Consider the following 22,747-nt stretch of genomic DNA (forward strand, 5'->3'; position numbering starts at 1 on the left):
TGGTAGTCTAGTGACCCCTCTCCATCCCAGTAGCTTTGCCAGGTAGTCAAGTACAGTAGAAGATTCGATTGGGGAGCGCTAGAGCCTATATAGTCACTGACCCCTAAGGGGAGCCACCCAATGTCACACAACTCCGAGAACAACAAACCAAACTTGCAGAGGGTGTCTTCAAACGCAGTATCAAAAATTTATTGTAACATCTTGAACAACCATCATAACATACCCTTCTCCCCCCTTAAAAACACGGCCGTGTTTTCCACAACGTCAGCTGACTCCATACACACACAACCTCAGCACATTTCAAGCAGCCTCAGTTTCCGAGACTGTACTTCCTATCTCATAGACTTTAACTAACAGTCCCAGACCTCAAAACAAACTTGCTATGCAGTGAACTTGTCATTTGGTAGTAACAAAGTCCCAGTAGAACTTATCGTGCAGAGGATTCAGGGATGAAACTAATGCAGCAGCTTTCCATTCACCATAGATTTTATTAGCCTTCAGTTGTAGATATTGGCATTAGGTAGATTATTGCACCAGCATCAGAATCAGTGGCTGCCTGACACTCAGGCTAAACCACTAACCTGTGCAATCTCCATCAGGCCTTCCCGACCACACACAACGACGGCAGTCTCTCTGCCCGTTTCTTCAGAGTCAAGCATACACAGCTAGTTCATATGGTGTCATTACACCACGGCTCTGATTGCAGACTAAATTGCACAGTCACATGGAAAGCATGCCAAGCAGAGCGGACATACAAAAGCGTTTTGCACAATGTTGCCCACGGGCTCTCACCACCGCTGGCTGATGTGTCCTGAAACGCCTTGTTGTTCTGTATGAGGCATTGACTCCCAGCTCCGCTGCTCAAAAGTTCATTTGTCGGGGACATTCACTTGCAGAGACGCCAGGCTTTGCAATTGGCGTGCAGAGCGCACCGGTGTTCTGGTCAGCTGATCGTGACGGCCGTGTCACGTGACATGTTTCGCTCAGCTAGACTCTGCGCTCAGCGTTTGAGAAAGCTCAGAGTCTAGCTGAGCGAAACATGTCACGTGACACGGCCGTCACGATCAGCTGACCAGAACACCGGTGCGCTCTGCACGCCAATTGCAAAGCCTAGCGTCTCTGCAAGTGAATGTCCCCGACAAATGAACTTTTGAGCAGCGAAGCTGGGAGTCAATGCCTCATACAGAACAACAAGGCGTTTCAGGACACATCAGCCAGCGGTGGTGAGAGCCCGTGGGCAACATTGTGCAAAACGCTTTTGTATGTCCGCTCTGCTTGGCATGCTTTCCATGTGACTGTGCAATTTAGTCTGCAATCAGAGCCGTGGTGTAATGACACCATATGAACTAGCTGTGTATGCTTGACTCTGAAGAAACGGGCAGAGAGACTGCCGTCGTTGTGTGTGGTCGGGAAGGCCTGATGGAGATTGCACAGGTTAGTGGTTTAGCCTGAGTGTCAGGCAGCCACTGATTCTGATGCTGGTGCAATAATCTAATCTACCTAATGCCAATATCTACAACTGAAGGCTAATAAAATCTATGGTGAATGGAAAGCTGCTGCATTAGTTTCATCCCTGAATCCTCTGCACGATAAGTTCTACTGGGACTTTGTTACTACCAAATGACAAGTTCACTGCATAGCAAGTTTGTTTTGAGGTCTGGGACTGTTAGTTAAAGTCTATGAGATAGGAAGTACAGTCTCGGAAACTGAGGCTGCTTGAAATGTGCTGAGGTTGTGTGTGTATGGAGTCAGCTGACGTTGTGGAAAACACGGCCGTGTTTTTAAGGTAGTCAAGTACACCCTCACTCACCACCATAGTAGCTTTTCCTGGTGAACTGGTCTCCCTTTTAACAATAAACTTCCATGCACTTCCGCATACCCAAAGTAGGAAGTGACGGCACGCGCGGGTCACTTCCTGCTTTGCCGGCAGCCAAACGGAACACCGCGCAATAGCAGGGTGTTCCCTGAAGGCCTGTTTTTAATGATGCGGTGCGTCGGGCCGCAATGCTAGCGCCAGTTTGTAGTCTGAAACTGGCCAGAAGGACTTCTGTCACTGCAGGGCAGAAAATTGCACCCATGGTTTGGGAGTGCACATGGCTTCTGAACGCATGTCAGCCTGAATTAACAGTGAGTGCTGGACTGATACATATGGACAGTATTTCAACACCACATTATTAAATGATTTAGCGCTTAGTAAGCCACAAAAGTGTGAACAGCACTAACCTTTATCCGTTAGCAAACCTTATTTTTTTTTTTTTTTTTGTATGCCTAGAGAAGAGAGAAGAATTGAAAACATTTTTCTTTTTCCTTTCATTGTGTTTCTGGCTTGGGATAGAGAATGAGGAGTTGGGGCAAGTCTGTTACTTGGAAGTGATGGTAATACGTGGGGGCAACTTAAGTAGGAGAGTGAAGGGTAGGGGTAAAATGGGTAGTGTTAGAATCAACTCAAAACTCCCACTTCTCCAGCCCTTTCCCACTCTGTCAGTCCCTTCACTGGCTGCCAGTTACACAAAGGATACAATTTAAAATCCTTAAGGTGGCCATACATCAGGCAACTTGGAGGCCGACTGACAATCCAATTCGATTATAATCAAATTGGATGAAAATCGGCGCCGCCAAGTGCCAGCCCGACCGACATTGCAACCAATTTCGGGAAGAAAATTGGCCGCATTCTCGATTGCGCATGCTGCAAGATGTTTCTCAATTGGATGCGCGGCGGTAACAGTGTGCAACTTCCCTACGTGCGTGACGAAACCCCCGAAGCTGTCCTGTAAATGTTCCCCCTGTGCCCAGTGTATATGTATACATTACCTCTCCGCGGCCTCCACTTGTCCCCCGCTAGCTTCTGGGATTCCATCTCTGCATACACGCACGCTCCACGTGGTTTCCTCGAAAGGGCGTGCGTGTGACGTCACACATGTGCCCTTACTAGGAAACCACATGGGGTGCGCATGTCTGCAGGAGGAATTCCTGAAGACATCGGGGGACAAGCGGAGGCCGCAGAGAGGTAATGTATACATTTACACTGGGCACAGGGGGAACATTTACATTTTGGAGGCACAGCAGCGAGGCGGCGTATAAGGCCGATTATTAATCAATTTCATCCTGAAACCGATCCGGGATTGACCTATGGTGTATGGACAGCTGACAGATCTTTCTTTTCTCAGATTCGATAAGAGAGAGAGATTTGTCTCTTGGTCGAATCTGCCTATCATCTCTAGATGTGTGGGGGCACCTTTACTCTTGCTTACAACGTTCTCCTCAACCTAGCTTGTCTAAATAAACTTATTTCCAGATACCATCCTACACGCAATCTCCGCTCCACTAACAATGTTCTCCTGTCTTCCTCTCTGGTCACCTCTTCTCACTTTTGCTTACAAGACTTCTCTCAATCTTCTCCCCTCCTCTGGAACACTCTCCTTCAACACATTCGCCACTCACCCACATTTACACTTTTTTTTTTTTTAAGGTCTTTTGGCCAGGGCTCTCTTCCCCTTTTGTTTCTCAATGCTGTGTATTGAGTGTGCATATCATCCACCTTGTGTAAAAATCTGTTGTCGATTTGTTCACTGCATCTGCGGTAATCCACCATTGTCTTGTATTAACTGATGTACAGGTAGCCCTTGACTTACAAACGGCATGGATTCTGTGTTTCCATAGGAACAAGTAAAAAAAAAATTTCAAATTGGACTTGGTAGCTTTTGAGAAAGTCGATTTTAAAAAATTCAAAGAAACAATGTATTTTAAACGTGTATAAGCAGGTAGAGAGGGCAGATGTGACACAGAGGGGGGCGCTGGAGGCACAGAAGAGGTATAGGGGATAGAGATGGCATAGTGTCCCGCTTACGAACAGATTCAGATTAAGAACGAACCTACAGTCCCTATCTCGTTCATTACTCGGGGACTACCTGTATTGTTTTTTTTGTATTGTTATACCCTGTATGCTGTTATACAGTGCCACAAAAGATGCTGGGACTATATAAATCCATGATCATAATTAGTGCAGTGAGGCTGGTGTAGGTTTTGCAGTAGTAAGTAGCGGGAGTAGGAGGATCAATGTACATGTAGCGGCAGTGATAAGTGGTAGTAGGAGGGATAGCGCAGTGGTAGGAACTAGCGATAGTATTGGTAGTGTGTGGCACAACGGCAGAAGGAGATATGGTGTTCTGTGTAGGCGCAGTAGGAGGATTAGTGTGAGAGAAGGTATTAGGATGAGTTTGCAGTGAGCAGTAGACTATTGGTAATTTGATATCACTGATGTTATACTACTAATATTGATACTATGGATGCGTACCCATTACATAGCCGCCGGGAGATTTCGGTGCAGGGTAAAGCCGATCAACCACTTGCCTTGCTCCTGCACAAGTCCCGGCGGTGTTAATTACTATCCACCATGGATAGTGGGGGAAAGATGTAATTTGGCTACCAGCTATTGTAGGCAGCCGAATTAGTGTTTTAGCAGTGATTTGTGCTCTGTCTTCTGACGGCACCCAAATCACTCACTGAGAACTGCTATAGCCGCAATGCCTATTACGGCCTATGTTTGTGCCAGCTGCGCCCAAATCTTGTGCGCTGTTTTTACAGTGCTCCCTATAGACTAAAAAAAAGAACCATCTGGTTCGAAACATGTCAGCTACATGATGTGTGATTTGGTGTGGATACGTCCATAATAAAGGAACTTGATGCAAGGGATATCGTGCGGACACCCTTTCTTTTCCCCTATAGACTGGCGCACCAAAACTCACTAGCATAGAACTCCCAAGCATAGAAACCAAATGTATAAACTTCCTCTTCCTTAGGACGTTTCTTCATATGATTGTTGTGTCACTCAGACAGGCAGCAAGGAGATGTACAGTTATGTCCATGTATATTTGGACAAAGACCGTTTTTTTTTTTTTTGCTCTAATTTGGTTCTGCACATCTCCACAATGAATTTTAAATTAAAGAACTCAGATGCGGTTATAGTGCAGACTGTCAGCTTTAATTCAGTGTGGTGAACACTGGATGGACAGGAAGGCCCCCAATTGAATAGCATTTGAAAGCCACTAAAGCCCTGGCAGAGCATAAAAAAGGAGGAATCCCAGCATTTGGTGAGTTCCAGACTTCAGGCTGTCATTGCCAGCAAAGGATGTTCAACCAAGTATTAGAAATGAAAATTATTTCCAGTTATTCAATTTGTCCAATTGCTGTTGAGCCCCTGAAATAAAGGGATGTGGTGATTTATTTTATTTTTTTAATACTTTTAGTTCCTTCACCATTTATGCAAGCATTTTGTTCACTCCACTGAAAGAAATGAAAGCAAATGTTAAAGGACAACTGTAGTGAGAAGAATATGGAGGCTGCCATATTTATTTGCCTTTAAACAGTACCAGGTGCCTGGCAGCCTGCTGTTCTATTTGGCTGCAATAGTGTCTGAATAGTACCATAAACAAGCCTGCAGCTAATCTTTTCAGATCTGACAATAATGTCAAAAATGCTGCATGCTTGTTTAGGGTCTATGGCTAAAATTATTAGAGGCAAAGGATCAGCAAGATATCCAGGCAAATAGTATTTTTAAAAGGAGATAAATATGGGAGCCTCTATACCCCTCTCATTTCAGTTGTCCTTTAAGATTCAAATAAAAAGGCAGATACTTGCCTATGGACACAGGAGGCTCTGGATCTAATACAGTAGAGCATTTCTGCTCTACTCACAGTCACCTAGTTCCAGCGATGTCACCCCCCGTTCAATTCTGCTGCCATGCGAGGCTTCGGGAGCCCAAGTGCTCCTGAAGATGGGCGGCACCGTACTGCGCATGTGTGAGTGTGTTCCAGAGTCTGCTCGCGGATGCACAGTGCAGAGCGGCCCGTCTTCGGGAGCTGTCGGCTACCCAACACTTTCAGAGGATACTCAGGCCCAGTGCACACCAAAACCGCTAGCAGATCCTGTAAACACTAGAGGTTTTTGAAGCAGATTTCTGAGCCATTCTAGGCATGTTTAGAGACGTTATCTAAACATGCCTAGCGTTTTTTGAAACGGTTTTGTGTAGCAGATTACAAATGTTGTTACAGTGAAGCTGTTACTGAACAGCTAATGTAACAAAACGCCTGGAAAACCGCTCTGATGTAGCGTTTTGAAGAGCTGTTTGCGCTTTTCCTATACTTTACATTGAGGCAGAAATGCATCTGCAAATTGCAAAAGTGCTGCAGGACCCACGTTTGCGGTTTGCTAAAAACCTCAAACCGCTGGTGTGCACCATCCCATTGAGATACATTAACCAAGCGTTTTCACAGGCGGAAGCGGTTTGCGGAATGATTCAAAAACTGCTTGTTGTGCACCAGGCGTCAGAGCTGTTTTTGACCAATTGATTGAAAAGATCTTGGGGGGGGGGGGGGGGGGGGGGGTTGACAACGCTGGAACGAGGCTATGGACCCAGAGCCTTCCCTCTCCATAGAAGAGTACCTTTTTTTTTTCTTTTTTTCACTTCACTTTAGCGTTTAAAGCTGAAAGTCTGCATGGCTACTGCATCTGAGCTGTTTCATTTAAAATTAATTGTGGTAATGCACAGAGTCAAAATTTAGAGAAAAAAAAAGTTCTCTATCCAAAGATTTGTGGACCTAACTGTATATACAGTGAGACAGCCCGGGTAGCAGGAAATAAAAACTGAAAGAGGTTTCAATGTTTCTCCAATTTATCCCAACCCAAAATAAAGCCTTCAGTGGACCCACACTTAAAATACAGCAGTGCAATTAGCTCCGTATCCACAGCAACTAACAAGAATCTACCTTTTTACTGGTTTAGAGTGGATTTGGATTAGATGTTACGGGTCAGTGCATAGTGCACTTGGCTTTGTTCCTTGCATTATTTAGTGAATAAACTGACTGGCTTTGTAATGGGAAGAAATGTCTCATGTTACAGTTTATAACATTTTTTTCCCTTAACAAGTCATTTAAAATACACTGACCATATAGGGAGGACACATTGCACTGACCACATAGGGGAACGCAGAAACAGCGAATGGCTGATCCAGTGTCCCCCTTTGTGGTTAGTGTATTTAAAACCATGTAATGCTTAAAACTAACCCTACGCCATTTTCTTCTTAAGGTCCTGACCCTGATATATTATGTCACCTGTTTGAATGTATAGGCATGGATTCCAGAGAAGCAATTTGTATGTGCATAACAACTGCAAGGCACTGTATACTATTTTATCAGAACCCTAACCAATTTAATGATCTTACTGAATAGCTAACCTGCAATGTAATTTTGGACGTAGGTTTCTTACTTTAACCACTTGAGGACCACAGTCTTTTCGCCCCTTAAAGAGAACCTGTACTGAGTAAAATTATTTAAAATATACACATGAGGTAACTTCAAATGAACATTACATGGTTACCTTGCCATCAGTTCCTCTCAGAAGCTCACATTTTCTTCTGACAACATTTTGTCAGATCTGAAATATATCAGTTGCTGTCAGTTATAGATCAGTTACTGTCAGTTACAGCTGAGAGGAGAACTGATGTGTCAATGCTTCCCTATGGCTCAAGTGGGCGATGTTACAGTGTAACAGTGTGCTGACCAGAAAGCTGTTATGGGGTAATGGCCATTTTCAAAACGGAGGACGGAGAATTCCATTGATCACAGTGGACAAATAGGACGGAGGAGAGAAAAAAGAGATTGAGGAGTAGACTACATGGGAGGTAAGTATGACCTGTGTATGCTTATTTTGACTTTTAATTTTCGGTTCAGGTTTTCTTTAACCCATTCGCGTTCCGTCGTCTTCACGTGAGAAATGTTCACCTCCCATTCATTAGCCTATAACTTTATCACTACTTATCACAATGCACTGATCTATATCTTGTTTTTTCCGCCACCAATTAGGCTTTCTTTGGGGAGTACATTTTGCTAAGAGCCACTTTACTATAAATGCATTTTAATAGGAAGAATGAGAAAAAAAATGGAAAAATTCATTATTTCTCAGTTTTCAGCCGTTATAGTTTTAAAATAATACATGCCTCCATAATTAAAACTCACGTATTGTATTTACAATTTTTTTTTTTTTTTTTTTTTTACACACAATTGTCCATTTACAGAGAGCTTTTTCCCACCCAGCATGGGTATGTATAAAAATACACCCCAAAACACATTATACTAGTTCTCCTGAGTACGGCGTACCACATGTGTGACACTTTTTTGCAGCCTAGGTGCGCTAAGGGGCCCAACGTCCTATTCACAGGTCATTTTGAGGCATTTGTTTTCTAGACTACTCCTCATGGTTTAGGGCCCATAAAATGCCAGGGCAGTATAGGAACCCCACAAGTGACCCCATTTTAGAAAGAAGACACCCCAAGGTATTCCGTTAGGAGTATGGTGAGTTCATAGAAGATTTTATTTTTTGTCACAAGTTAGTGAAAAATGGCACTTTGTGAAAAAACAATAAAAATCAATTTCCGCTAACTTTTGACAAAAAATAAAAAAACTCGTCATACACCTAACAGAATACCTTGGGGTGTCTTTTTTCTAAAATGGGGTCACTTGTGGGGTTCCTATACTGCCCTGGCATTTTTACGGGCCCCAAACCGTGAGTAGTCTGGAAACCAAATGTCTCAAAATGACTGTTCAGGTGATTGATGGGTGTCTCAAGGTGTGATTAGAGGGAGGAATAGATGCAAGCAATGCACTGGCGAGGTGATCAGGGCTGGGGTCTGAGGACATTCTGAGGGTGTGGGCGGGTGATTGGGTGCCCTAGGGGCAGATAGGGGTCTAATCTGATGGGTAGCAGTGACGGGGGGTGATTGATGGGTGATCAGTGGTGATTAGATGTCAGAACAGATGTAAACCATGCACTTTGGAGGTGATCTGAGGGTGGGTCTAGGGCAATCTGATGGTTTAGGAGGGTGATCAGATGCCCGTAAGAGGCAGGTTAGGGTCTGATCTGATAAGTGGCAGTGAAAGGTGGTGATTGACGGGTGAATGACAGGTGATAGACAGGTGATTACAGGGGAGAATAGATGTATACAGTACACGGGGGGGGGGGGGGTCTGAGGTCGTTTTGAGGGTGTGGATGGGTGAATGGGTGCCCCTACATGGATAGGGGTCTGATCTGATTGGTAGCAGTGACAGGTGGTGATTGATGGGTAATTAGTGGTGGTTTAGAGGAGAGAACAGATGTAAATAATGCACTTGGGAGGTGATCTGATGTCGGATCTGCGGGCGATCTGATGGTGTGGGTAATCAGATTGCCCGCAAGGGGCAGGTTAGGGGCTGATTGATGGGTGGCAGTGACAGGGGGTGATGGGTGATTGACAGGTGATCAGTGGGTTATTACAGGGGGGATAGAGGCATACAGTACACAGGGGGGGGGGGTCTGGGGAGAATCTGAGGGGTGGGGGGTGATCAGGAGGGAGCAGGGGGCAGTTTAGGGCATAAAAAAGAAATTAGCGTTGACAGATAGTGACAGGGAGTGATTGATGGGTGATTAGGGGGGTGATTGTGTGCAAATAGTGGGCTGGGGGGGTTCAGAGGGGTGCTGTGGGCGATCAGAGGGAAGGGGCGGGAGATCAGTGAGATCAGTGTGCTTGGGTGCAGACTAGGGTGGCTGCAGCCTGCCCTGTGGTCCTTCGGACACTGGGACCACCAGGGCAGGAGGCAGCCTGTATAATAGGCTTTGTATACATTACAAAGCCTATTATACATTTAGTTACCGGCGATCGGGCAGCTAGTAACCCGCGGGCGCTTCTGAACGGCCGGCGGGTTACAGCGCGAGGGGGCGGAGCCTGTCACCGGCGGCTGATCGCGGCACAAATGATGCGATCGCCGCATAACCACGCCCGCCGCCGCCCCCGCCGATGGGCATATTGCGGTAGTTTAGGCCCAGTCTTTGCCGCCGACCATTGGCTGGGGGCGGTCCTCAAGTGGTTAAAGCACACAAGTTAAAATTATTTTTTAACCACTTCAGCCTTAAAGAGAAACTCCAACCTAGAATTGAACTTTATCCCAATTAGTAGCTGATACCCCATTTTACATGAGAAATATAATGCTTTTCACAAACAGACCATCAGGGGGCGCTGTATGACTGATTTTGTGCTGAAATCCCTCCCACAAGAAGCTCTGAGTACCGCGGTACTCTGGGCAAACTGCCACAATGTAACAATGTTCACAGACAGGAATTAGCGGTTTACAGCTGTCTCTAACAGCCAAAACAGCTAGGAGCAGCTACATAACCTGCCCACAGTAAAAATGTCACCATGTAATAAATGTCAGAATGTAAATCGGGGAGAGGAAGGATTTTACAATGAGCAAACACTGACTAAATCATTTATACATAATTATGGTAAAAAATGAAGCACTTTTTTTACTACATTATTTTCAGTGGAGTACCTCTTTAAGTCGTTTTCACTTTATGCATCCGAGCAATGTTCACCTCCCATTCATTAGCCTATAACTTTATCACTACTTATCATAATGAACTGATCTATATTTTGTTTTTTTCTGCCACCAATTAGGCTTTCTTTGAGTGGTAAATTTTGCTAAGAGCCACTTTACTGTAAATGCATTTTAACAGGAAGAATAAGAAAAAAACGGGAAAAAAAAATCATTTTCTCAGTTTTCAGCCATTATAGTTTTAAAATACATGCCTCCATAATTAAAACTCACATATTGTATTGTATTTGCCCAGATGTCCCGGTTATTACACCGTTAAAATTATGTCTCTATCACAATCTATGGCGACAATATTTTATTTGGAAATATAGGTGCATTTTTTCCGTTTTGCATCGATCACTATTTGCAAGTTTAAAATAAAAAAATATAGAAATATTTCATCTTTACATTGATATTTAAAAAGTTTAGACCCTTAGGTAAATATTTACATTTTTTTTTTTTATTGTAATGTGTTTTTTTTTGTTTGTTTTTTGTTTTTTTGTTTTTTTTTATATTAAACATTTTATTTGGGTATTTTTGGGAGGGTGGGATGCAAATAGTAGTTTTATAATGTAAATGTGTTTTATTTTTATTTTTTTTACTTTTAGTTGTAATTTTACTTTTTTGGCCACGATGGCGGCCATGAGTTTGTTTACATGACGTCACTCTAAGCGTAACATACGCTTAGAGAGACGCATGGGGGACGCAACAGCCAGAAAAACCGAAGCTTCCGAGAGAAGCTGTCTCTTTTTTTCTGCGGGGGAGAGGAATCCGTGATTGGGCACCATAGCCCGATTCACTAATTGCCTGGCTAATGGACGCGGGAGCGCGCGGATGCGCACATGGCCTCCTGGGCGTAGCTAGTTCGTCCAGGAGGCCGAAGTAGTTAATGTGACATTCCTTTATTTTAATGTGCCATTACTTTTCTTTACATATAATAGAATTTTTTTTTCTTAAAGCTTGATTGGTCATTGCAACTTGTGATAAAGGCTAATCCAGCTGGGAATTGATGACCATTTAGATGTTGCCTATGCATCCAAATGTGGTAATCCACACAGGCGCTTGGGGTCATTATTTGTCAGATGGAGGTCAGTTGCAAATCTTTGGGTTGTGCACAGGGCTGTGGAGTCGGTCCAAAAATCCACCGACTCCGACTCCTCAGTTTAGGATTCCTCCGACTCCGACTCCTCTAATTTGCATATTACAATTTTGTTGATTAAAAGTATGTAACATGAAATTCGTCTCATAACTGCCAACGCTTAGGAATTTTACAAGACAACTGAAGTGAGAAGGATATGTAGACTACTATATTTATTCCCTTTAAAAAACTAGTCCTTAGTAATAGTACTTGTAAAAGGTACAAACCGGAACAAAGAACATCTATCAGGCCCTAGGCAATGTAAGTGTGGGTACATGTAAGAATGATGTGCAGGTACTCTGCAGGGGAATGAGGAGATTGTAAACAGACAACACCTCTGTGTTCAATGTGCACAGCATTCTCAGTGGATTCCCTGCAGCTCTGTGAGGAGTGCATATGTAGAGTATAGTACTACTGTGTAACAAAGTAAACCTGAGACAGATGAAATTAAAGTTTTATACATACCTAGGGCTTCCTCCAGCCGCCTTCAGGATAATCAGTCCCTCGTTGTCCTCCTCCACCACCTGGATCTTCTGCTATGAGTCCAGGTACTTGAGCCAGTCTGGCGTAGTGCGCATGAACACACTCCACCGCTAGGAGCATACTACACCTGTGCAGCACTATTGCGCAGGTGCAGAATGTTCCTGGCTGTGGGAGTGGCATGCGACCGGACTGCGCTGACTGGCTGAATTACCAGGACTCATAGCAGAAGATCCGGGTGGTGGAGGACAGTGAGGGACTGATTAGCCTGAAGGGGGCTGGAGGAAGCCCCAGGTATGTATAAAACTTTACTTTTCATCCGTCTCAGGTACCCTTTAATTTGTAGTCACCAAACCAAATTTTAATAACCTATCAAATTATTTGATTTCATCAGCAAAGGGAGTGCATACATTTGCATAAATCAGCATCAGTGCAGAATTATTTCCATCTCATTGACCATCTCTATTAGTGACACAGCTACACATCAGGCTTTATTCTTACAGCATAGATGTTATTTAGTATATATAAGAGATTCCTGTGTACGCATCATATATACAGTCACAATCAGATATGTATATCTGACCTTAAAAATACGGGGACTGCTTTATTGAAGCAGCACAAGTAACTAATTTTGATTGGTTTATTTTATTTTTGTGGACTAAGCACAGCTATTGTATAACACGTTACAGATAAAATTCAAACAGTGTAGTTCCACCCCTAGTTAAACATCCAAATTGCAAACATGACAAAATGGGGCTTTAAATGAACCGATATTCGTCTTTTATTTCTTCATATCAAAAGGTCTTCATAATAACGGATACACAGGTAGACATAATTTCCAGAATTCTCAGTAACAACCACACCGACTGCCTGACACGTGTTTCACGATCAAAGATCGCTTCCTCAGAGGCATACAGTATACATGTATATCTGTCAAAAAACACATATAATAAGGAATTTTATATTACATACCATTCTAGGCGTATGTATATCGCGGGATACAGGTAGAAAGTCAATAAGTAAAACAATCTTACCACTAGAGTCCAAAAAGTGAACCCAGGCCACAATCTGAAAAAATTACAATTTCCATCAATGCTCGTATGGAGGAGGACGCCAGTGAAACTGCCTAAAGTGAACACCATGTGTACATCCAATAGTCTCCACACCAGTAGATATCGTGCACAGTATAAAGTACAGATAACCCCATATGTGTATCACACACCTAATGTCCACGTGCCTATGATATATATACATTAGTGCACACATATATATATAATCCTCATGTGTATCAACACAGCTCACAAAATTGCTGCAGTCCACACTATACATCCTGAGAAGTCCCAGGGATAGGTGTGTAACATCTCATATATACATGGGTTATGAAAAAGTGAAAAGGCTATAAGCACCTGAGAAAGTGAGAGAAAGGGTGAAAGTATCATCATATATATAGGTACATGCAGTGAATGACTCCAGGTGTATACCTGGGCCAGCTGGACTATAAGGCCATGCATATGTCCATATAGATAAAAGCAGAAAAACTGCAATACATGTACATAGACAGAGATAGACCAAATGTCCAATATGCGGAGTGAGGCCCCTAGAAGAGACACCCGTGTATATAAATCATACAGCCAAGCACAAGTAGTTACCTGTAGAGATATGAAGATCACAACACATGGACCAAAGTCCAAAGATAGCCACCGTCCGTCCCAATGCGGAAGTGTAGTGTCAGAAAGCGCATAGGATCAAAATAAACCCTCCATCCACCAATAGGAAAGGCCCAAGCAGTGACACGTGGAGGGAGAGGTGGAAACGTGGGTGCCAGCACGCCGCAGTGGAACGCACGCTACATGGGTCCGTGGAGTGTGCGGAAGTGCAGAATCCCCGCGCTCTCCAGACTCCAACATCCGGATCACGAGGGCTGCAGCATAGTAACGCCAAGCGTCATAGACGCCAATAGAATGCAGGCGTCCCCGCACACGCGCACATAGGCCATGTATCCGCGCATGCGTTAGGCAAACCTCTATGGGATCAGTGGATAGGGGCATCCATACATCCCCTACTGGAGAGGTTGAGAAATGACACCCATAGTAAAGTAATACATGTTATAAATCCCCACGTGAAGCTGAATAGACGGATACTGCCATATGGCACCATCTACAGGCCAAATACAGAAAGACAGTAGGTGATAAATTAGAAAGTCCTCTCCCATCACACATCAAATACATGCCTATAAAGCCTAAAAAGAGAGAAGAGATAAGATCCACATCCAGTGCCCAGGTACAGACCCCGCTCTTCCTCCTGACCCGCACCAAGGGAAAGGTCATGAACTAAAAGGATATAAACTAAAATAAAAATAGCCAAAAGTGGTGGCCATCTATGAAGCCCAAGCCCCCCAAGGCTCAAGATTAAATAGGATGGCAATACAACCCCCCCAAAAACCATAGAAATTAGAGGGGAAGCCCTAACCCCGCGATATACATGTCCTGTACATTACAAATATACATAACCCTATAAAAACATCTTATAGCTAATATGATCATTGAGCCCCGGTTTCTCTTCTGCTTTAAGTTCCCAAATCCATCTTGCCTCCATCTGGTATAGTTTCCTATCTATATCTCCCCCTCTAAGATTAGGGTGGATCCTATCTAGTACTGCAAATTTCATGTACCTTCTATTCCCTCCATGGGCTTCAATGAGGTGCTTAGCTATAGCAGATTTTTCACCTTTTTTGCCTGTATCGTACATATGTTCATATATTCTATCCTTTAGTTCTCTCTTGGTTTTTCCAACATAAAAGGCGTTGCATCTACAGACCGCTATATAAATTACAGCTGGAGTACTACAGTTGGCATAGTGTCTAAGTTTAATAATTCTATCCCTAGCTTTCACTTCCAAATTTTGTCCTCTATGTACATACTGACAATACGGGCAGCCCCCACATCCATATGTACCCCTCGTTTTGCATGGTTCCCCACGTGCTTTTCCTGTATAATGACTATTCATGATCTGGGCCCCTATTGTGCGGGATCTTTTAAACACTATGCGTGGATATTTGGGCACCGCCTTCCCCAATATTTTATCCTGTTTTAAAACCGACCAATACTTGTTAAGTGTTTGTTTGATAATCTGATGTTCCCCACAGTATGTTGTAATCATTGATAGGGCATACTCATTACTGTTTTGTGTATTTTTTCTATCCGCCCTTTTTCCATGTAGTAGTTTTTTTCTTTCTTGTCCCAGAGCCCTATTATAGGCACGTTTTAGGCATTTTTTTGAATACCCTCTCTGCAGGAGTCTCTTTTGTAATTGTTTCGCTTCACTGTAAAAATGGTTAATGTCTGTACAATTCCTTCTTATTCTGAGATATTGTGAATACGGAATGCTATTAATGGTATTCTCAGGGTGTGCACTATCGGCTCTAAGAATAGAATTTGTGGCCGTAGGTTTCCGATATAACGTGGTGGATAGGGTACCTTTACTGTCTTTCATAATTTTTAGATCCAGGAATTCGAGTTCTGTATAGCTATATGAATAAGTAAACTTCAAATTCCATTCATTGATGTTAAGCCATGCGACAAAATCCTGTAGTTCTTGTTTAGTACCCTCCCATACAAAGAACACGTCATCTATGAATCTGTGCCATGTGGTAATAAGGTGTATATAATCATACCCCTCCTCTGAAAATATCTGTTCTTCCCATCCCCCCAGGTACAGGTTAGCATACGACGGGGCACACGTGGTCCCCATCGCTGCTCCCTGCACCTGGAGGTAATGGGACCCTCCAAACACAAACACATTATGAGTTAATAGAAAATGAAGTAACTCCACAATGAAGGCATTAAGTTCTTTAAATTCATTCCCCATTTTGTCAAGGAATCTTTGTACAACCTGAATCCCCTTATTATGTGGGATGCTACTATATAATGCCTCCACATCAAGTGACACGAGCATACTCTGCTCCGGGACATGAATTTCATCTAATATAGTGAGTAGGTGGGAACTGTCTCTCACATAAGATGGTAGAGTTATTACGTGAGGCATTAAATGAACATCTATAAATTTACTGACGTTCTCTGTCAGGGATCCATGGCCTGCCACAATGGGGCGGCCTGGTGGGTCACTCAAAGATTTGTGCACTTTGGGTGTGCAATAGAAGGTGGGCGTACTCGGATATTCTACTGTCAGAAAATTAAATATTTTTTCCTCAATGAGTCCATCCATTTTGGCCTTACAGAGGATATCATCCAATTCACATTTAAAGTGAACCAATAGCTCACCGTTCACTTTTTTGTAGTTATCTTTATTCCGGAGCAATTTCATACAAATCCTCTCATAGTGGTCATTTTCCATCACAACAATATTGCCACCTTTGTCAGAAGGTTTTATGGTCAGGTGGTTCATCCTTTTAATTTCATCTAAGGCCAGACTTTCTGAGGTACTCATATTAGAGATGGTCATACTATTCTTTGTTTTTTTGATGATATCCTCCATCACTATTTTGATGAACACATTAATGCTGGTACAGCTACTCATATTAGGAAAATATTTGGACCTTATTTTTAATTTGGAGTAGTCACATTGAGTCGGATTATCACCTGGCATAAGCACAGCTATTACTGTATATATACATTATTTTTAATGACTATTATCTGAGAAATAGAACATTTTATCATATTTTCTATTTTAATTACAGTTACAAATTCATTAGGAGTCGGAGTCGGTGCATTTTTTCCCGACTCCGACTCCAGGCACCCAAAATTGCCCGACTCCACGACTCCGACTCCGACTCCACAGCCCTGGTTGTGCACCCTCTTAGATGTTACGGAATTAAGTGCGATGCCACTGCACGGTGCATCCAGTCATGAGCCTCTTATACATATTCAATTACTGTCACTTTTGACAATCCAGTATTTGGAGCTGCCTTTAAAATTATAAGAATTGAATTGATGGAGCAGTGATCTAGAACTCTGAAGCCCAGTATGGATAGCCTAGAAAATCCCCATGTTCCTGCAGCCTGCAGGAGTAATTGGCTGCACAGAGTAGTAGCATGTTACTCATTTTCCACAACTTGACTAATCCATTGACCAGGGCAGTTTCTAGGCTAAACTGCACCCAGGGCAAGGGTGTAAAAATTGTGCCCCCCCCCCAGGTATAGGGGCCCGCAGTATAGGTTAGCCAGGTCTAATTGCACTCAGTATAGGTCCCCCCAGTATAGCTAGCCAGGAATAGGTACCCCAGTATAGGTAGCCAACTATAGGTCCCCCCAGTATACCGTATTTTTCGCCGTATAAGACGCTCCGGAATATAAGACGCACCTAGGTTTAGAGGGCAAAAACCAGGGAAAAATATATAAATACTAAACCTGGTGCGTCCATGTTCCAGGAGCGTCTTGAAGATGTTCTCACCCAGTTGGTATCCTCCTATGTCCCCTTCTGTCCTCCCAGATGTCCCCAGGTGTTCCTGCTATGTCCCATGTGTCTGTTTCTTCCCCATGTCCCTACGGTCTCGGCCATGTCCCTGCTCTTCTCCCCCATGTCCCCGCTACTTGCACGTGTCCGTGCTCGATGTCTGAATAAATACAGTGTAGTCCTGCTGTATCTCCACTATGTCCCTGCTATGTCCCCCACTACTAGCATTTGTCCCTGCATGATAGTAAGTTTATATAGCGTAGCGTTGCTGCATCCCCGCTGTCCCCCCTCCTGTTGTCAGCTGCGTCCCTCGCTATGTCAGCCGTGTCCCCGCTATGTCCGCCATGCAAGCCGTGTCCCCGCTATGCCCGCCGTGTCCCCGCTATGCCCGCCGTGTCCCCGCTATGTCCGCCATGCCCGCCGTGTCCCCGCTATGCCCGCCGTGTCCCCGCTATGTCCGCCGTGCAAGCAGTCTCCCCGCTATGTCTGCCGTGTCCCCCGCTAGTAGAATTTGTCCCTGTATAATGGCAGAGGTGTAAAGTGTAGTGCTGCTGCAGGCTCTTACCTCTCCAGCAGCGCCCGCGGGGATTGCTGACCTCTTCTCCTGCTGACTTCTCGCTCTAGTGACCGCGGCTTGTACTGACGTCAGTACAAGCCGCGGTCACTAGAGCGAGAAGTCAGCAGGAGAAGAGGTCAGCAATCCCCGCGGGCGCTGCTGGAGAGGTAAGAGCCTGCAGCAGCACTACACTTTACACCTCTGCCATTATACAGGGACAAATTCTACTAGCGGGGAACACGGCAGACATAGCGGGGAGACTGCTTGCACGGCGGACATAGCGGGGACACGGCGGGCATAGCGGGGACACGGCGGGCATGGCGGACATAGCGGGGACACGGCGGGCATAGCGGGGAGATTGCTTTCACGGCGGGCATAGCGGGGACACGGCGGGCATAGCGGGGACACGGCGGGCATAGCGGGGACACGACTTGCATGGCGGGGACATGGCGGACATAGCGGGGACACGGCTTGCATGCCAGGGACACGGCTAACGTAGCAGAGACACGGCGGACATAGCGGGGATGCATCAGCTACACTTTACACATTTACCATCACACAGGGACAGATGCTAGTAGCAGGGGACAGAGCAGGCACACAGGCAGGGAATCCCCGAGGTAGCGGCTGGTCGGCGGTTTCTATCGGCGGGTGTTAGGAAGTCGGGGATTCCCTGCCTTTGCCGTATAAGACGCAGGGACTTTTTCTCCCCATTTTTTGGAGAGAAAAAGTGCGTCTTATACGGCGAAAAATACGGTAGGTAGACAAGACAAATAACATTTATATCGCGCTTTTCTCCTGGCGGACTCAAAGCGCCAGAGCAGCAGCCACTAGGGCGCGCTCTCTAGGCAGTAGCAGTGTTAGGGAGACTTGCCAAAGGTCTCCTACTGAATAGGTGCTGGCTTAGGTAGCCAGGCATAGGTGCCCCAGTATAGTTGCCCCCAGTATAGGTTAGCCAGGTAGGTGCCTTCAGTATAGGTAGCCAGTATAGTTGCCCCCAGTATAGGTTAGATAGTCAGGCGGAAGTTGGATAAGTAGGTACCCCTAGTACAGGTTAGCTAGTTGGGTGCCTCTAACATAGGTAGCCAGAATAGTTGCCCCCAGCATAGGTTAGATAGGTAGGTACCCCCAATATAGGTTAGTTAGGTAGGTGCCTCCAATATAGGTAGCTAGTATAGTTGCCACCAGTATAGGCTAGCTAGCTAGCTAGGTAGGTAGGTGCCCCCAATACAGGTTAGATAAGTAGGTGCCCCCAGTATAGGTTAGATAGGTAGCTGCTCCCCAGTATAGGTTAGATTAGGTAGGTGCCCCCCAGTATAGGTTAGATGGGTAGCTGCCCCCCAGAAAAGATTAGATGGCTGCCCCCAGTATGGGTTAGATAGGTAGCTGCCCCCCGGTATGGGTTAGATAGGTAGCTGCCCCCCAGTATAGGTTAGATTAGGTGGCTGCCCCCCAGTATAGGTTAGATTAGGTAGCTGCCCCCCAGTATAGGTTAGAGTGATTGCAGCAGGGAAGCGCTGTAAATAGTAACTCACCTCCCTGGTTCCAATCGCCGATCACTCACTTGCCGCCGGTTTCCTGCTCTGCATAGATGCGTAAAAACAAGCTGCTTCCTGCAGGAGACCAGCGGCTAGTGAGTGATCAGTGATTGGAACCAGGGAGGTGAGTAGCTATTTACAGCGCTTCCCTGCGAGCTCACTCTGCATCTGAGGGGGGAGCACGGAGGGCGGCTCGGGGAGAGGAAGGGAGGGAGAGGTCGGGCTGCCCTCCCCGCGGCTGCAGCTCCCCCCTCCATTACATCGCCCCCCCCCCCCCTCCCAATAGTGCTCAGGGCGGCTGCACGGCCCTTAGAAACGGGCCTGCCATTGACTGACAGCAAACTTGGACTTGCCCATATCACAATCTCTCAATCTTCAGACACTACTGCAGCCAAAGTGATCAACAGGACTGCCAGGCAACTGGAATTTTTAAATTGGAATAAGTATGTCTGCCTCCACATGCGCCTCACTTCAGTTTTCCTTTTTAAAGTGTAACTGTTGGGCATAAAATCAAAAATCAATTCTTTATTTTTATTTGGTAAACAAGTAAATAAGGATGCTATCCAGGCAATCCAAAAGTTAAAAATCACTATTTCTTTTCTTGTTGGTAAATTAACATTCCCCAATTTACCTGAATATCTGGTACATTGCTGCACAAAGGAAGTTGCAGGGCATGCTGGGTTGTCTTTTTTTTTTTTTTTTTTTTTTTTTGCTTCTTTACTTTCCTCTTAGAGTTAACTAATGCAGCTTGATTGTCTGAAGCCTCTTTCCCTCCTGTTTTCCCATCCCACACCTCTGTTCCTCTCTGGCCAATATTTCTCATGCTGAGACAATTCACTTTCTATTGCAGAGGTGGGTGGGAGTGCCTGAAGACTGGGAGGAGGGCAGGCAGAGGAGAGTAAGGGCGGAAATTACATCAGGATTGGCTTCAAGATAGACACAGTTAAAATGGAGAATCCTAAGAAGGGTTTTCTTTTTTTTTCCACTATAGAAAAAAAATCACTAAAATCAAAATGTGGACAGCGCAATACATATGTTATGTAAGTGGAGCAAGTATTTATCTACTTACATATGTTTTGTTTTGTTTTTTTCGGTTTTTTTTTAGATAGTATGGCTGACAGCTCCTCTTTTAAAGAGAGACTGAAGCGAATAAAAATAGCTATTTTTACCTCGTAGTTTGCTTCAGGAGTCTCAGTAGAGGTAAACCGCTGCACCCCCCGCAGCAAAACGAGGGCTTTAGACCCCCCCCCCCATATCTCCGGGGGAAAGTCCAGGGAGCGCTTCCTGAAAGAGGCAGAGCTTTCTGCTGTAGCCCTGCCTCTACTGAAGTCAATTGCCGCAGATCTTCGCCTCTCCCCGCCCCTCTCTGTCTTCCTTCACAGAGAGGGGCGGGGAGAAGCGGAGATCCGCACAGCGATTGACGTCAGTAGAGGTAGAGCTACAGCTCAAAGCTCTGCCTCCCCGGGCAGCAAAATCCACGACTTCCACGGCTTTGAAAGTCGTGGATGTTTGCCCCGGGATTTGGGGGGGTATAAACTCCTTGTTTTGCCGCAGGCATGCAGCGATTTACCTCTACTGAGACTCCTGAAGCGAAGTACCAGGTAAAAATAGCAGTTTTTATTCGCTTCAGAGTCTCTTTAAGTCTTATTTATAGCACTTACGTACCTAAGATCTGTGGTAGATGGACATGCTTCAATAGCTGGAAGTATTATATGTGGTGACTTAGAAAGAGCGGAACCTTCATACTTGTGAGCGTTCTGTGAGGCCAAGAGAATTTCAGTTTGATTCTTTCATGTTTAACACATAATTAATGTCTCTTGCAGGGGTCATCCACTACCCAGTGTGTGCTGCTGCAACCATGGCGTCCCGCATTGGACTACGCATGCAGCTCATGAGGGAGCAGGCTCAGCAGGAGGAACAGCGAGAACGAATGCAAATGCAACATCAGCAGCATTTCATGCAGCATCATCTCGTGCCTTCAGGTGCATCCCCTGCAATCAGCACACCTGCTTCCTTTCAGCCACCACCACCTGTTCCAGTTGAGGTCCTACAGGTAATTTTTTTTGGGGGGGAAGACAAACTCTGCACATCTGAAGAGTGTGATTGCTACTGTGTGTAAAGTGTCATTTAACGGGCTAAGAGCATCATCAAACAGCTAAAGTGTATTAGTCCTGACTAAAGATGAGCTTCCATTCTTACTTTCCAAGAGTATTTTCCCTGAATTTAAACTGCGCTGGTCAAGCCCAGTAGGTACTGATTATTTAATTAGCTGGCTAATTAACTAGCCCTAGTTAATGTTTGATAGCACAGCAGACATTTATTTAGTCCAAGTTTAGTGTGTGCAGTACATTTTAAAATTGAATAAGTTGGATAGAGACACCACCATACAACTCTTGGTGAGAAACTCACTGCAGTATCTGACCCTCATATCAAGGCAGGTCAACTGTTCTGTGAGGACTTTGGCCACTTCTCACCTTTCTGGTCATTCCCCTCCTTTGTACTTTATTACCAAAGAGGCCAGACCATAACCAAATAAGTCACCCCAGTGATTCACTAATGGAGTGCTCCCTAATTAGGAACTAAATACACAATCTAGATAGGTTGACTGTGGACCAATTATTCACTCTAGATCCATGCTAGGTATTAAAACATAAAAATGTGCCACGTGTTGACAAAGACATTTTTTTTCAGCCCTTTTTCTAAATTAAGTCACAAACCAATTTTCCTCCACATCTAAAAATGTTTGTTTGAACAAGGCCAGACATTTAGCGAGACCAAATTTTGTTTCAATGAACATAAAAGCAACATTTTGCCTGCTGAAGGATTCAGAACAGGATGGTAGGAGAGCAAGCAGTACGTTACACAGTGATTCACCCATACTGCGACACTTTAGGGAAGCTGGACATGGTGTAGTTTGGAGGTCATGAAGGGGGTGGCAAGTGATTGAGGGAACCGATTACTTAAGAGAGAGGTCAGTTGGGTAGACATGCTATGGTATGCTAAAAGCAGGTGGCCAGAACGAAAAATTCAGCCTAGGATGTCATTTGTATCAAGGTTATAGTAGTTGCTTCATATACATAAGATAGATCTAAAGAAACTGGAGGGCGCTGCTATAACTATGTAAATATAGAATATGTAGTGTAAAATATACAACAATACGATATACAGGATCTTCTCAAAAAATTAGCATATTGTGATAAAGTTCATTATTTTCTGTAATGTACTGA

The 22,747-nt window shown here is 44.6% G+C and overlaps 1 protein-coding gene across 1 annotated transcript in view; it reads left to right on the forward strand.

The window, feature by feature from the left end:
* The window catches only part of TFEB (transcription factor EB), a 109,770-nt gene that overhangs the window by 34,125 nt on the left and 52,898 nt on the right, over positions 1–22,747 (forward strand). Inside the window, exon 2 of the mRNA XM_068269505.1 lies at positions 21,344–21,573. Within this exon, the coding sequence (XP_068125606.1) occupies positions 21,344–21,573 (230 nt within the window). The remainder of the gene's footprint in view (positions 1–21,343; positions 21,574–22,747) is intronic.

The sequence above is a fragment of the Hyperolius riggenbachi genome, chromosome 2 (genome assembly GCF_040937935.1).
Source record: "Hyperolius riggenbachi isolate aHypRig1 chromosome 2, aHypRig1.pri, whole genome shotgun sequence".
Classification (NCBI taxonomy): Eukaryota; Metazoa; Chordata; class Amphibia; order Anura; family Hyperoliidae; genus Hyperolius; species Hyperolius riggenbachi.